Source organism: Eleutherodactylus coqui, chromosome 6 (assembly GCF_035609145.1).
Source record: "Eleutherodactylus coqui strain aEleCoq1 chromosome 6, aEleCoq1.hap1, whole genome shotgun sequence".
In the NCBI taxonomy this organism is placed as follows: Eukaryota; Metazoa; Chordata; class Amphibia; order Anura; family Eleutherodactylidae; genus Eleutherodactylus; species Eleutherodactylus coqui.
In genome coordinates this window covers 105404032-105420390 of record NC_089842.1, presented here as the reverse complement: position 1 = coordinate 105420390, position 16359 = coordinate 105404032, and the positions used below count along the sequence as shown (strand labels likewise).

Below are 16359 nucleotides of genomic sequence, written 5' to 3'. Positions count from 1 at the left end.
TATGCTTAATTGTGTTCTCCTCCTTACAAAAAGTACAATAGATTGTACTAAATTGTGCAGCGAATGGATTGAAGTTAAGGTCCTTTTACACTGCAGGATAAATTGGAACAGCATGCAACCAGCAATGATTGTATATGTGTGCTTGACATGCATTTGCATGAACAACTGGGTAGTTTGGATCGTTCATTAGATCATCATAACTCTTCTGGTCAATCCTTCTGCCGCTGCTTCCTGTTCAGCAGATCATTACTATGCCTATGTACAACAAAGGATTTGCATCAGACAAATGACAATTTTTAGGTCCGCCTGAAAGATCCAATCAGCAATAATCTAAAGATTGATCGCTGATTGTTCGCTGGTTGCACACTTTACACCTAACAATCATTGTACAAATCACTCAATCTAATGATTATTCACACAATGGTCCTGCTGTGTAAGGCCTTATGCATACGGGGATATGCGATTGAGGTCTGTGAAAAACACACAGCTTTCACTGCATGAGCATATTTGGTGTGCATGCGTTTTTTTGTCTGTCATGCATCTATATTCATTGTGTTTTTCATGCATGCAAAGAAAAAAAAACGCAAGAAGAACCAATTAATGTCACTTTTTCCCCCACTGGGGAATGCAGTGAATGTGCATTATTTGCTGCATTCTTATACAATCCCATAGACTTTAATGAGCGATTTCTGTCCATATAGGAGACCAAAATAGGACATACTTTATTTTACGTATGCAAAACATGCACATCTGAAGACACCAATGCACATCCATGGTGTTGTATGCTGTCTGCATTATGTTCGTAAACAATACAGACAGAATACGGACAGAAAATACGCCTATGTACATTTCTTCCGTGCATGCAAAGCACGCTCATGAAGACGAACCCATCAAAATCAATGGGTTCTAATTTCAGTGTTTTACGTATGCAGATTTTGCGTGCACAAATACCAAGGCAAAAACCCAGGTCCTGTGAAGAAGCCCTTAGACTGTAGATTTGTGAAACCTCCTCGATGTGCATTCCCCATTATTGCACTTACTGAAGCCCCATTTTCACACAACGATAATCGCTCAAAAGATAGGATGACTGACAGTTTGAACGATCATTTTACATAAACTACTAATGGACACTAATGCCCATTAGTAGCTTATTAGCTTCAATTGCATGTAAATGAGCCTCCCTTCTCTGTATGCAGAGAACAGCAGGTGGTCTGTTATGGTCAGGACTGCAGCTGAAAACAGTGTTATCAGCGCTCCCCTGGGGAATCACAGTGTGTGGTCCCTGTTGTCAGCTAGCTGGACCAACAATGCTTTTTATGCTGAACTAATCCTAATACGTAAAATAAAGTATGTCCTATTTTGGTCTCTAATTCTAATAAGACCATCAGTGGAAGATCTCACCCTTTAACTTAAAGCCTCTGGGCCCTTTATACTGTAAGGATGCATTGAGCCCCTTCATAAACCAGGCAGTAGGTGCAATCCCTGAGTCCACTATAGTTATGCCCCTGGAAATTAGATAGTGATATTTGGATTAAGTTGACCTGAAAAGGTTATTCAATCACTCCCCATGTTCTATAGTAGGAGAATCCATATTAGATGTGTGTATGAAGCTCAGTCACCTGGGATGAGGAGAAATCTGCTTTCTAGTGCTATGTGCATTTTAGCTATTTTTTAGAACTTTCTGCCAACAATAAAAGTCACTTTAAGTCTATTGTCCAGCGTTTCCCTCCCCTCCGTGTGCCCATTCCTGTGCTGCCATTGGGAGGTGGTGCTGAAGTCAGTCCAGATATGGTAATACGCTATGGTTAAAGAGAATTGAATGTCACTATGTAAACCAAATGTGAGCAGCGTAGAAACTGTTAGATGTGATGTGATACATACAGATGTAGCGGAGCTGAATTCTTTGTGTATAATCTGTGCCTCCTAAGAACTCTTATGACCTTAGATGAGAAAGCAGAGAAGAGTTGCATGAAGTCCTTAGTGTAACCGTGTCCAACACATTGTAATATTGGAGATGTGACTAAACTTTGTCCAGTTTGTTGAGAGTTCTTGCGTCGTATCTTCCTATGCACACTAGACATAACATAGTATATCAGTTTTGCCTAACGTATTCTTTTAACCCAGACCATCATCCAATATACTGTTTAAGTCATACATATTGTGTAGGTCCACCTTAACCACCAATCACATGCACAACGATGGCCACCTTACCTGGAACAGATAACTCATATGACACTCTAGGGTCAGCCCTATATTGCATAGTAATATCCCTTTCTTAAGACTACATGATGACTTATCTTGCAAATTTCCAATTGCCCAAAGTCATTCAAATGCTATATATTGTATATCGTGCTCTATTCTGTACCTTGGATTTCTTGGGCTCCAAAGAAAAACTCATAAGAGGGATTCCCCCTACTATGTGCCAGTTATAACACCGGTGTCTGCTTTTGTGGCAGAACTTTGGAGGGGTAACCTCCCGCACCAAGGTCCTGCGTTCCCTATAGCTGCGCCCTTTACTTCTCCTGAATTGTAGTGGCCAGGCACATTCTCATTCTTATGTAGGGTTGATATTTTAAAGTTTTCACTACAAATTCACCAAAATAACTGCAAATCTAAAAAGGGGAAGAAGAACACAATGGCCGCTGACCTGTGACCTCACCACTTGTTTCTAAAGTTAGTCTACAGTTTCCTTCTGTCTCCACTCCTGCCTCGTAGCAAAAGGGAAGAGACTGAACTGACGGACACTTCAGTCCATTGTTTAGTCTAAAGATGCCCTTACACAGGACAATTAACGTTCGGATTCCCACCATCCAGCGAGAATCTGAACGGTTATCGTTCTGTTTAATGCACGCACCGACTGAACGATGTTCTGTGTAAACAGGCAGTTGTTCACTTATGAATGACTGCCTGTGGTAAATGGAGGCGGGCGGACCGGTATGGCCCCAGACCCACTCCACCTCCATTCAGTCAGCGATGCTTGTTCCTGTGTGAAAGTGCAATTACTATTGCTAGGACGACCTGTTGGGCATCTGTTACCCACAGATCGTCCCGTGTAAAAGCACCTAAAGGTGACTTTTGCATGGGACAACAGTCACTCCTCTTTCAGGCCTCCAAAGTGCGATGTTTTGCCAAAAAAATGTGCTTCTGATCGAAATTGCCCCAATCGGCAAAAAACCTAATAATTTAAATAGTCACCTGTCTTTTTTTATCAATGTTGGACGCAGCTAAACTCCCTCACCCTCCGTTATTTTTTCAGCTCCCATAGGAGTCTATGGAGGCTCCAGTGTTTTTCGATCCAAAGATAGATCAAGACCTATATTTTTCATCAGCACGTAATTTCGGTTTGCTATCTTTTTTAGTCCGATTTCTTTGCGCGGCTAAAAATCGTTCTTCTGAATGATTCTATAGGAAACCATTAGTTCTAATAGTCACAATTTTATTGCACAGCTAACTTGGCTGCACAAAATTGATCGTTTGAACAAGACTCCACACAGGAGATGACTTCTGACCGACCGCCACTATTCACTGTGAACAGGCAGTCATTCAAAGATGAACGACTGCCTGTTTATACTGAGTGAGAAGTTGCTCACTAGTTGCTTCGTTTCAGTGAACTGAAACAAAGAAACTAGCGACTAATGACTGATTTCTCTCTCAGTGCCCTGTTGAACCGCACGTTTACATGGGACAACTATCTCTTAAAATCACTCGATTGAGCGATTTTCATAAGATAGTTGCCCCATGTGGAAGTTCCCTAAGGCCGCTCTGTTATAAGGTAATGTGGTAGTCATCATTGTCTTGTATCGGTAGCATCATTTGCAAACTCTGTCCCAGAGTTCCCTGCTCCTACAGGTGTTTCTGTATTTTAACAGTCAGATACGAACAGATATCCAGTCTTCTGTAAGTAAAAAAGAGTAACTCTGTAATGAAAAATAGGTAGCTTGCTAATATACTTTGTTTTTACATTTTCAAGAGATCTGCTTGCTGTAATTGAACAAAAACATTCTACTCTTCTTACACAACTAGAGTATTGTTCTAGTGTACTACTCTGGATAAAGTAATTGTGGTTTTAGTGTTTGTATATATCAACGGTACAAGCTGTAGATTTACAGCTACACTGAACAGTACTGCTGTATAATATCCTCCATGCTACTGTTGCTTCTAAGGCTACCGAGAGAGGGGGGGAGAGTGCAGCAGGATCTCCTCAATGTGTGCAGTGTATGTGAAACATCAAAGAAGCTAATCTACACCCATTATCTAAGGGAAAACTGACAATTATATATAGAGCCTGCAGAGGGAAAAAAGTTATGAAAAATGCAAGATACAAGTAATATAACGGCAAGAAATAGTGTTATTCCTTATGTGCGCACATGCTATCTTATTGTGAAAAGTGACCTGTGTGTAGCTCACATAAAATTGTTGAGACTGCTAAATGCTACTACTATGTGTTTCCTGTATTATGTAGGCTCAACGTGTTATTTTAGACGTCATATTGCAGTATTGTATTTCCCTTAGGCCTCTTTCACATGGGCGACAGCGATATCGCTGCTATGTACATGTGATTTTGTAGCGTCAATGATGCTTTTTTCCTTGGGAAAAATGTAGTGTCTCTGCTACTGCACAATTTTATAGCACAAAAATCACAAGTTCATGCTATGCGAAGCGATAAACAAGGAGGCTCCATAAGGAAACATGGGCTACAAAACATAGCAAGTCGCAGCTGTATAGAACATGCCACGATTTTGTATTCTTGTAATGTAGCAGGCTGCAAAATATCGCTCATGAGAAAGAACCCATTGGAAATCATGGGCTTCACATACATATGATTTGTAGTGATGTTGCATTGTTACAAAATCCTGCAATTTTGTAGCCATCTGGTCTTGATCCTGAACACAACTCATATATGACCTAGTGGCGAGTCCTTATTTCAAAATAATACTGTAACAGTAATGTATTTTACTTTCATCTTTTTTGCAGGACCCAAGTAAGGAATGTTTCACGTTAAAGTTTGATCTGAATGTGGATATAGAGACAGAAATTGTACCAGCCATGAAGAAAAAATCACTGGGGTAACATTTTTAATTTCTCTTATCATGGAGGTGTGTGTGTGTGTGTGTAAATATATATATCCTGTGCTGATTCTATTTATGTATCGATCGATTGTTAAATCTGCTACCCATGCCTGCTGCCCCCTTGCTGTTCCTGGCAGACTCAGGCGTCACTCTGCTTCTTCTATATGAATGTAATTGTTTCTTCTACTTTCTATCAGGACTGCACTAGTTAACCCTGCTCAGTGCTCTCAGCACAGCTGCAGCTTAAATGGCAAACACCTTCCTATTTAAGGGTGCTGGGAATCTTCCCTCTTTGCCTTAGTATTGATGTGTGTTTGTCTCAGACACTCAGCACATCTAGGTCACCTGTCTCAGGACTGTTTTGTCTGTTTTATCCTGTTCCTGTATCTGGTTTTTCTGTATGTTCTTTGCCTTGTGCTTTTGCCTGTGTGTGTTTGTCCATTTCCTTCCAGTCTGTGCAGTGTTCCTGTCTCTGTGGTAAGTCAGTCATGTTCTGTATTCTGTGTACCCTATGTTCTGCACTTCATCCCTGTGTCCTGTCAGGAATAGTTAGCCTCGAGGTTCCAGCGTGGGGCCGTTCTTATCAGGACGCCTACCCTGCTTTTAGGCAGGTGTCTTCCTATCTCCTTAATTTTCTAAGGGCAAGACTCCCTGTCTTGAGTTTGCCTTGCAACTGGGGTCACCTGCTAGCCACACTATGTCTGGTCCAAAAACCGGGCTGTTTGGTTAGCACAGTGGGTCCACACTCAGAGTCTCCTATCTATCTATCTATCTATCTATCTATCTATCTATCTATCTATCTATCTATCTATCTATCTATCTATCTATCTATCTATCTCCTTCTAATTTCCAAACCCCTGCTTCCCTCTATACCATGATAAAGTTAAAGGGGTTGTCTGGAACTTAAACGCATATCATAAAGATAGGTATTTGATCGGTGAGGGTCTGCCCTCTGGGACCCTTGTTGATCAGGTCAGGCAAGAAGACGCAACACTTCCCTTTCTTGTATACATAGGTACAGTGGCTGGAACACCATGGCCTCATTACTGTGCTGCTAGGTGACAGGCTCCCACTGATTAAACTTTGAGGGTCTTTTATATAACTCTACACTATATATTTAGGCTTTATATAAACAGCCCCTTACTACATTAGTATAGGATCACTAAACCAAAACTTTAAGAAGACATGCCCTTCCTAAAATAAGAATTCTAGTTATTTCTAAAAATTTAGATAGAATACTTGATCTGGAGAAGAGACGCGACAGCCGCCTGCTTGTAATTTACCGTCTCATATTCAGCAAGTAATCAAAGAACTTTGAGAACAAAAAGGTCATTTTGTAGTTTACAGATCCTCACCCTGGTTGGTTCCTCCTCATGATGAGATTGGCTCATTAACAGGGGACACGGCTGATTTACAGTATAGACCTTTATTGAGCCATGGAGCTGACCTTTCACTCAGGAATGTGACAGAAAGGTCAGGAAGATAGTTTGTATTAGGACTGTAGAAAAGAGTATATTCTGCAGGAGATAGCAATATCTCAGGTCATTTATCACAACAAGCCAGTAACGGATATGTGTTAACTGATGGGTGCTGCTATAATCTGAGATTACAATGGGGAAGGGGGGGAGTTATTTCTTAATTTATTAATTAAATTACCATTCAAAATAATCTATGTAGGAAAAACATAATAAAAGCTACAGACCAGGATGAACTTGCACGGACACACAATAACAAACAAGCTGGATACACTCGTAGGGATCCATTTCTCTGGATTGGATCATATTTTAATGGATCTCTAAATTTTGATACTCAAAGGATTTTTAAAAATGACAGAGACTGAAAAAATTTGGGAACTTAAACTAATGAAGTCTTTCCAGACATTATTACGGGGACTTAAATTGTCCTCGGAGTGCATGTCATACTACCCGGACACTTCGCACCCATCGACCTTTTCTGTGGTTTCCTAATTCTCGCCTCTCCCCCTTCCATCTTGAGGTCTGTTTACAGCAGATGATTTATCGTCTGAACGAGCTAACAAGTGAATGGTGGCAGAATTCACTCGGGCACCTGTTTACACAGGCAGATATATGTTTGGCTCATTCAAACGAGAAATCATTCAGTCATTCCCATTCACTGTATAAGTGAATGAGAACAATTGAATGATAGGTATTTAAACCAGACGATTAGTGAACGAACCAACAGTGATTTTTATGCCTGTATGAAATAATTGATGAACAAAAAGCAAACAATTTATCGTTTGTCATTCGATCGTTGGCTGCACTGAATGATTTTTAAACAATAATCGTCCCAAGTAAAAGGACCTTTATTCATAGTCCAATGATGCTAGTTCATCGTCATGTAAATGCTGTGCCTTCCTCCCATTTGTAATCACACTGTCTCTTTTCTGTTGTGTATAAATGTTTCTTCAGTAATAATCTGATTATTGCGCTGTGAAGGTGTAAGCAGCCTCAAAAACTTGCATATATGTATAATTTTTCTGGCTAGATAGAACTACACTTATATACGCTACAGATAGATAGATATGATATAGATAAATGAATAGACATGTTATCGATTATATATAGATATGAGATAGATATGAGATAGATAGATAGATAGATAGATAGATATGAGATAGATAGATAGATATGAGATAGATAGATATGAGATAGATAGATATGAGATAGATAGATAGATAGATATGAGATAGATAGATAGATATGAGATAGATAGATATGAGATAGATAGATATGAGATAGATAGATAGATAGAGAGATAGATATGAGATAGATAGATAGATATGAGATAGATAGATGAGATAGATAGATATGAGATAGATAGATAGATAAACATGTTATCGATGATAAATAGATATGAGATAGATGATAGATAGATATGACATAGATATGAGATAGATGATAGATAGATATGAGATAGATAGCTAGATATGAGATAGATAGATATGAGATAGATAGATAGATAGATAGATAGATAGATGGATATGAGATAGAGAGATAGATAGATAGATAGATGGATATGAGATAGAGAGATAGATATGACGTAGATAGATAGAACCCTCCAGTGCAAATTCTGTCACCGCGTGGAATGCTTTCTTTCCCCATCAGAATGACAAACAGCTTGATGTAAACTGATGATCCTCATTAGAAGTCCATGGGTTCCATCATGCAACAAATTTGGCAGAGTGTTGTGGTTTTCATTATACAGAAAGCGAAAGAAAAATAAATATTATGAATTGATATTTCTCTTTCACTTCTTTTGTTTACAATTGTCTAACTTAACGAGGCCAATTTATGTCTTTCTAGAGAAGTCTTGATCCCGGCTTTTGAAAGAAAAGGAATTGAGCTGGGTAAAGTGGATATTTTTCTTGACCAGTCCAACACACCTTTATCCCTCAACTTTGAAGCCTACAGATTCGGTGGACATTACCTGAAGGTTAAAGGTAAGAGTCCTCACTCACCAGTAACATGAGTCTGCGGCACCTATGTGATGTCATGTTAAAGGTTCTTTCAAATTAAATTTTCTCTTGAGATCGTAAAGAATCTACTTTTTTATACTCTTTGTGCAATCAGTTACTTTGGCTTCAATCTTTAGTTACTTTCACTGATTCTTGTGTCCATTCAAGATTCCTCTGTACTTTTTGAGTTGCTGGTATGCCTTTTGTCTAAAAAGTTTCTCCTATTTTCATTGAGTTGATCTCACGTAATTTGTCAATGATGGGGAAAGCCCAATAATTAGATATTATTGCTGAAGGAAACACTTTGCAAGTAGCTACTGTACTTTCCTAGCAGGGATACTGTTGGAGAATTGCAAGTTACCCATAAGGTTAATGGCCATCTGTGTAATGCACTGGCACCAGAGCTTTTTGCTTTAGCTAATAAATGGAGGTCCTCATTGGAGGACCCCTCTTTACTACAGTACATATATCTTAAAAGGACATATAGAAAGGCGGAACCCAAAGGGAACAACTACTTTAAGAGCAAAAAATATTATTAGAATGCTCAACTTCCATTTCTTTACCTACATTTTGGAAAGAGGGGTGAACTGAATGTGGATTCTGAGCCCTTCTGTGAAACTCATTTTCTAATACAAGAGGTTCCCTGTAGTGGACAACCCTTTTTTATGATAATGTTACATATGACTGACTAGTCAGTGAAATCAAAGATAACTAATTCCGGAGCTAAACATGGGGTCAGATGTGCAACACCCCAGAGGAGAGACCCCGGACACATGACTAACATGCAGAGCTGGGAGGGATAAGTGTTGGCTTGTCATGGCGGCACTCACCAGGCTCTGGTCCCAGAGGGATGACACGTAGCCAAGGCCAGAGCAGTATCGCAGGCCACCTTCGACACCCCTAGGATAGGAAATGCCAATAAATGTATTGATGGGGGTAGCAGTACTTATCACTCGTGACGCCACCGTTCCCACACACCGGTATGCTACGCGGCAGAGAAAAAAATACAGAGACTTGTGTATAGTACCTCGGGTCCCCAGGAACGGTTGAGGCCCAGTATAACTTTACTTAAAGATTTAACTTTACAAAACAGGTAGTGAAAGTAAGGCAGGTACAATTCACTTTTAACGCCAGCAGGCTAGAGCTCAGAGGTCAGGGAGGATACACAGGATGAATACGGTCCTACAGTCCACGTTATCTGTACAGTACCGCTCCTGGACTGGGAGAACTCCAGAGGAGGAAAGGTGATATGGGTCACTCTGCAGATTCTCTGGTAGACAATTATTGACAGTAAGGCTTAAACAGATATCACCCCACAGCGGGCACGTGGGGGTATCTGTAGAGTACCTCTGTGCGGTGATCCGGACTTTGGCCGGATGCACAGGAAAGGCCTGTAGTATGAAGCAACCTATCTATCTACCTTCACAAGCAACCTGATAGGCTGATTGCGCTCAAGAACAACACAGCCAGCCTATCGGAGCTGCCCCGCATGTCATGTGTTCCAGGGTGACATCACCCTGGAACACAGTGATAGCACCCTGAACAAGCGCCCGAGAGCTGTAAGTAAAGGTGCTCTTGGTGCCGTGTCAGATGATCAACTTAATCTATACTGTAATCTATACTACACTTACAGATATAGCAGAACCGGAATTGTGATTTAGCACTTTTGGGCAACATTGTTGTGGATCAGTAAATTTTCAGTCCTTTGTAACATCTCAGATAACACTTACATTGTGCCAAACAAGTTCAACCAGGGGCGTAGCTAAAGGCTTATGGGCCCCGGGTACAAAAGTTTATCTAGGGGCCCCCAACTTCTCTTAACCCCTTAACGCAGAGGTGTAAATTGAAGCTCCTTGGCCCCAATGCAAAACCTGTAACACGGCCCCCATCTATAATGCTTCATTCATACCGGTAGTACTGGGCTCCCTATATGAAGAAGAGAGGCCTTATGGGCCCCCTAAGGCTCCTGGGCCGGGTGCAACCGTATCCCCTGCATCCCCTATAGTTACGCCAGTGAGTTCAACTCTAATATATCTGACATACTTGGCTCTGCTACATCTGTAATAAAATCTATGTTTGTGCCAATCAGTCTTAATTGTGCCCTCTTTGGTGGCCCCTATACCATTATGTGACCATTATGTAGCTTTGTCTTGCTGACACAAACACTCATTCACCCAAGATGTTTATTTCACTGCACTTAAATATCATTGTTGCGGTTTATTACACTTTTGTTGGCTGAGGCTCGCTTGCATTGCTAACCTTGTTTGCTCAGTTGCTCATCATATTTAAGAAGTCATTATATTTTATGCCAGGTGATGTTTCAACCTGAGAAGCAGGAGAAATTAAATTGCAGCATTTCCCATAATAGTCACAGAGCTTACCTTATACCTCACCTAGCTGCAGCGCTCTGTGTGTGTTAGCCCAGGGGTATGTTTGCTTTCATTTCATCATTCTCCGAATGAATTATCGGAAAAGAATATGTCGCTTAGTAAGACGGTTTGTTAAGATTTTGTCAAAATATAACATGGAAAAACCCAATAGAAGGAAGTACCTTCAGGAAAAGGCTGACAGGATATGCTCGCATTGTAAGTCTATCACAGCCACAGACAGTGCTGAGAGCTGAAGAACAACGCTGAGGCTGCTGCCAGGGTGCAGGGAGTTCACCGACCCTCACGGTAATGATTATTTAGCTTTAAATATATATATAAAATAACTTCTCATTGCTTTGATACATATGTTCATGTGTGGCACCTACTGTTGGTATATTAGAATATCGCCCTCTGCCAGTCAGGGGAGATCAAGGTGATTAGATTTTATTATTAATGTATACTTACTGACAAAATAATAATGCCCCAAGGAGGAGTTGTTGGAAGTGAATGAAACTTTATATGTGAATGTAATGATGATATTTGAAAGTCATTACAATATTAGAGTGAAAGGATAAGTTTATTGGGGAAACCTGTATAGTTCAAAAGAGGCTCTAATACCTTTGTGGGTCGCCTCTACCTGCATATCTGATAAGTTATGGTTGGGCATGGAGGCATACAGGCTCCGTATGTTTATTCTGTAATTGGGCCTCTACATCTTGCACACTCATAGGCCCCCGAAGTTGGTGTCCGGGCAGATCCCATAAATGCTTGATCAGCGATAAATCTACTGACTGGGCAGGCCAAGGAAGTGTGGCAACCTGGCGGAGGCACTCCTGTGCTATGTGTGGATGAGCATTACCCTGCTGAAAGTGCCTCTGGGAAGACTTGCCATGGGACTACACATGTGGCCGGAGGATGTCCTGCACGTATTGCTGAGCCGTTAGTGTCCCTCGATCACTACTAGGGATGACCGACTATCATATGTGATGGCTCCCTCAGTCATCACATCAGCAATGGAGGCAGTGTGCCTCTCTGCAGCAAAGCCAGGATTGAAGCGCTCACCACAAGGCCACCATACTTGTGCACAACGGTCGTTGGCTCCCAAAAGAAGAACCTGAATTTGTTGCTAAAGACAATACGGTTCCAGTCTGTAGCAATCCAGACCCCTCATTCACAACAGCAGACTGCAACTGTAATCGTATACATATCTGCCTGAGACATAACTGCAGGCCAAGTAGTGCAGCAATCTGACATTTCTATGTGCATTATTATTTTTGGCAATGAGTGTAAATGGAGGATAACGATATATCTTGTAGTCCTATGTAAATAAGATGTGTTGAGGACTGGTCTTTAAAAGGGTTTACACCCGTAGATGTTAGAGAATGTACACAGAATCCGCAATACCTACTGACATAAGCTGAGTGTTGCCATAATGGATCAGATGATGATGCGGTGTGTGATGATATCACGACGTATGTTAACTGTGGTTTTCCATAGAGCATTATCGAATCTTAATAAGGTATCAGAGTGCGTATGACAAATATAGCTCTCCTACAGCCGTATTTTGTAGTTTAGAGGGTTTTTAAAATCATTTTTATACATATGCTTCATTTAACAGTATGCTAAATGTACTTTGTAATTATGAATTAGTATAATATGAGGCAAACCTTTGTGTAGTAACACAAGACTAAAGACCATGATGGAGGAAACATGTCAGCCACGTCACATTTCTCTCTACTTGATGTGATATCTTACATTATATTTATGATGTTCTTGGATGAAGTCAAGAAGTTGAATTTTTATTGTAACACAGAATATGTTGAAATGTGGTTCCCCTCAACACCATGCAGATGCTTATGATCTCACGTATGGCCACTCATTTTTTTCATACCTGCGCCCCTCTTGTGCCTCTCTGAAAAAAAATAATATTTCTTGTTTGCACCAAAAACTGTTTACGACATTCCAGATACATGCAGTCTCAAGCCACCTTACGAGGAAGTCTGTTGAGTGATTCCTTGAGCCACCTGTGATTCATGAGACGGTCTCTTCTTTAGTCTTTTAGACCCTGCATCCGGAAGAAGTTTCAGGGCAACCTTGAGGCTTTAGGGACATTTGACAGGAAAAGGAACCTGGCTAAAGCTGACTTCTTTGTTATTGTTAATGAACTTCTTCCCAAGCCGTTGTTCTTTGAAGATTTGCTCCAGGTCAATGAGAGCTTCCTATTGCCTTGAGCACGCTTCCTGCAAATATCTGAACGAGACACTGCGCACGTATGGTGGAGAAGACTTGAAAGTAGATCTCAGCTGTAATACTATTTCAAAAAACATATCCCAATAAATGTAAAAACTATTACAAAATAGAATGTGAAAATATGGCAGGTTTTCCACCAGAAACAGCGCCACTCTTCTGCACAGACTGTGCCTGGTATTACAGCCCAGCGTCGTTCAGTTGAATGGTGTAATGGCAGGCACAGCTCATGAAAGTAGCCATATTTTATAATCCCATATAACTGTGTAGCCTGTAGATCTAAGTATCTATTTGATTATTGCCAGCCTGTGGTTAATTGACCTACACAGTTCAAGGGTGATTCTTGCCTTCTTCTGGATCAACCTGGGCTTCTATATACAAAACATAGAACTCAATGGATAAATGTATTTATTTAGTAACTATGAAATCCACCTTATCAGAGTGTTAGGTTGCTGCCCTGTCCCCCATGTATTATACTGCAGCTGTAATGCATGGGGGACAGGGCAGATGAAAATCTAGTTTTCCATATTATGGACATGGAATTTATTAGTCCTATGTCTCTATTCATTTGAGCGCCTCCCTTACCCCTCAAATAGTCTTAAAGGGGTTGTATGAGAATTAACTTTTATCACCTATCCATAGGATAGATGATAAAAGTCTGATTAATCGGGACCCCCAGCAATCCCGGGATTGGGGTCCTATTTTCCCTGTCCTTGCCTCGTTGCACCCCCGACAGTGAGGAGGAGAGTGAATGGAGCAATGGCCACATACCCGAGATTATATAGGGATCATAGACCCCTGTTGTAAAGCAATGGTTGGACCCCTATCATAAATTGCTGGTTGTATGTTATTGAGAAGGGGTGGAACTATTTGCTTCTTGACCCAGCTAGAGCATGCACATGCACATTGCATCTCTATAGTGCTGGTAATGCATTGAGCTTCACCTCTGAATGGTCATCTACATACAGTGGCCTGGCCTAGAAACAGGTACCTCAATAGTCGTGGGCCACTTTGATCTCAGAGCCAGATGAACACGCTGCATAGCTGTCATTCCCTATTCTTCTACAGTACAGAAGACTTTTAAAAAATATATTTTATTGACATTTTTGTTATTTGTTGGAATCCAGTAGAGGGCGCCATAACAGCATTAATTAGTTGGACTCTAGCGCAGCGTTTATTTTTAGGTCTGGTAATTGTGTGATCTCATAGTCTTTATGCACTGTCATGCTGCTGTTTATTACATGCCGTGCTTTCGTTATTTTTTTCTCCCTGTATCCTTCTTTGTCTCTGCTCTGAATATGTTTGGTCTTTCATAGTTGGTAATTTTTTGACTTCAGACTCGTCCAGAATGCAATTTTGGGTCACATACCAGAGCAATGAAAAAACGTGTTTGTTTATGGTACAGAGCTTCAGACTCCGGATTCTTTCACTAGGGTATCACGTTCGGGCGTCAACGCACCTTTCTTTAGCCGTAGATGTGTTCCCATAATGCTCTGCATTTTGCTGCAGTTAGTTATGTCATATTCCATTGGTGTAGTACATCACTACCAGTAGTTTGTGGTGCCCAGTGCATTTCTAAAAGGGTGGAATAGATCTTTGAGCAGAATTTTTTCTGACATTTATAAATAATTTTTGCATTGTTTTTCTTAAGAATTAGCCTAATTTCAGTCTATACGATGAGACTCCATGATATTAGGACATTATTGTTTACACAATATGAGAGTCCAAGTCCATGGTCTTTAGACATTGTTCCTGTCCATGCTATATAGATATCATTCTTATCTATGCCATAATATTAAGACGGTCCATGCCATAAGAGTCCATACTAATCAGATACCTTTTCTAACCATTTAATGAGAATCCAAGATACTTAGATATCGTTACTGTCAGTATTCTAAGAGTCTATGCTATGTAGACATGATCATTCTTTATAGGGAACCTATCACTTTGGAACAAGACCATAAGTTATGATGCTTATCCGGGAGGTGACGGGGAGCCGAGTTCCCACAGTGTCTTCTGGTGGAGATCGCCCAGCGCACAAACATATGACTCTTCACTGAGTGACTTGTATGGGAAAGTGCGCGCATCACTCAGAGAAGAGTCCTATCTTCAGTCTTCACCACCACGAACTGGAGAGTTTAAAAATGACATCACTCGGCTCTCCGTCACCTCCTGGAACAGGACCATAACTTTATGGTGCTGTTCCGAGGTGACAAGTTCCGTTCATACTATGAGAATTCGTGCTATATAAACATCATTATTGCCTTTTCTATGAGAGCCCATGGTTTGTAGACATCAATACTGGCTATACTATGAGAGTTGATGCCATGTAGATGTCATTACTGTTTATGTTACGAGAGCTCACGATATTTAAACATTGTTTCTGTCCATGCTATGTCTATAGCAATTAGGCATCATTCATGGTCAACTTTAACCATTTCCAATCTACTGTCTGACCTGTGAAGACATTATGATTTAAGGCTGTACAGCTCCGATGTTTGAAGACGTCCGTCGAGATTCTCTTACTGTATACTCCCAGCCTCTCTGCTGTCGGAGCCTACCCAACGTGTCACCTCATGCAGTACTGGTTTTAGCCAGCAGAGAGGCCATTGTATAACGGCAGAAAAAGAGTAAGCCCCCTAGGAAAATCAGGATACAAATTGGATTGGAAAGGGTTAAATGTGTTGCAAAATTTGCACGATATGCAATGTGAAGCCAGTAACATTGTAAAATTTTAGCCATGTGCCCACATGGGTTTATATGATTTATTATGTACTATGGTATAATGATGTGGAAGTTCCTCTGGTTTTGAGGCCAGATTTGGTGCATTCTTTAGTGCTGATTCTTGTGAAAAGTTAGTGCAGATAGCACTAAATGGCCTTATATGTTGTGTCAGTCAAGTCAACCCCACCCCCGGACTTCTCAGAAACGTTAGACTTCTTGATTCTGCTGATGGCTGAATGAACTACCAAAGGAGAAAGACATACATGAGAGGCTACATAGCACCCTTCTGACACTTTACATACCCTGCTTATTGAGTATTAAACCAACCCTCCAGTCCTGGTTCTAACAAAGATGACCGAACTACATCTCTGACTGCCTGATGCACATTAGTATGAATGTTGTTGTCTAAGACACTACATGCTACTCTGACTGGTCAGCAATACTCACATCGATAGCACTGGTCAAATAAAGTAGG

At 40.7% G+C, this 16359-nt stretch overlaps 1 protein-coding gene across 3 annotated transcripts in view; it reads left to right on the top strand.

The window, feature by feature from the left end:
- Nucleotides 1–16359, top strand: part of PLEKHG5 (pleckstrin homology and RhoGEF domain containing G5) — a 207386-nt gene that overhangs the window by 134920 nt on the left and 56107 nt on the right. For 2 of the 3 annotated variants that reach the window (XM_066607336.1, XM_066607335.1), the window contains exons 5-6: nt 4975–5066; nt 8393–8529. In XM_066607336.1, the coding sequence (XP_066463433.1) occupies nt 4975–5066; nt 8393–8529 (229 nt within the window). Of the gene's footprint in view, nt 1–4974; nt 5067–8392; nt 8530–11105; nt 11220–16359 lie in introns of those variants that run through there. The other variant, XM_066607338.1, reaches the window with a different exon arrangement.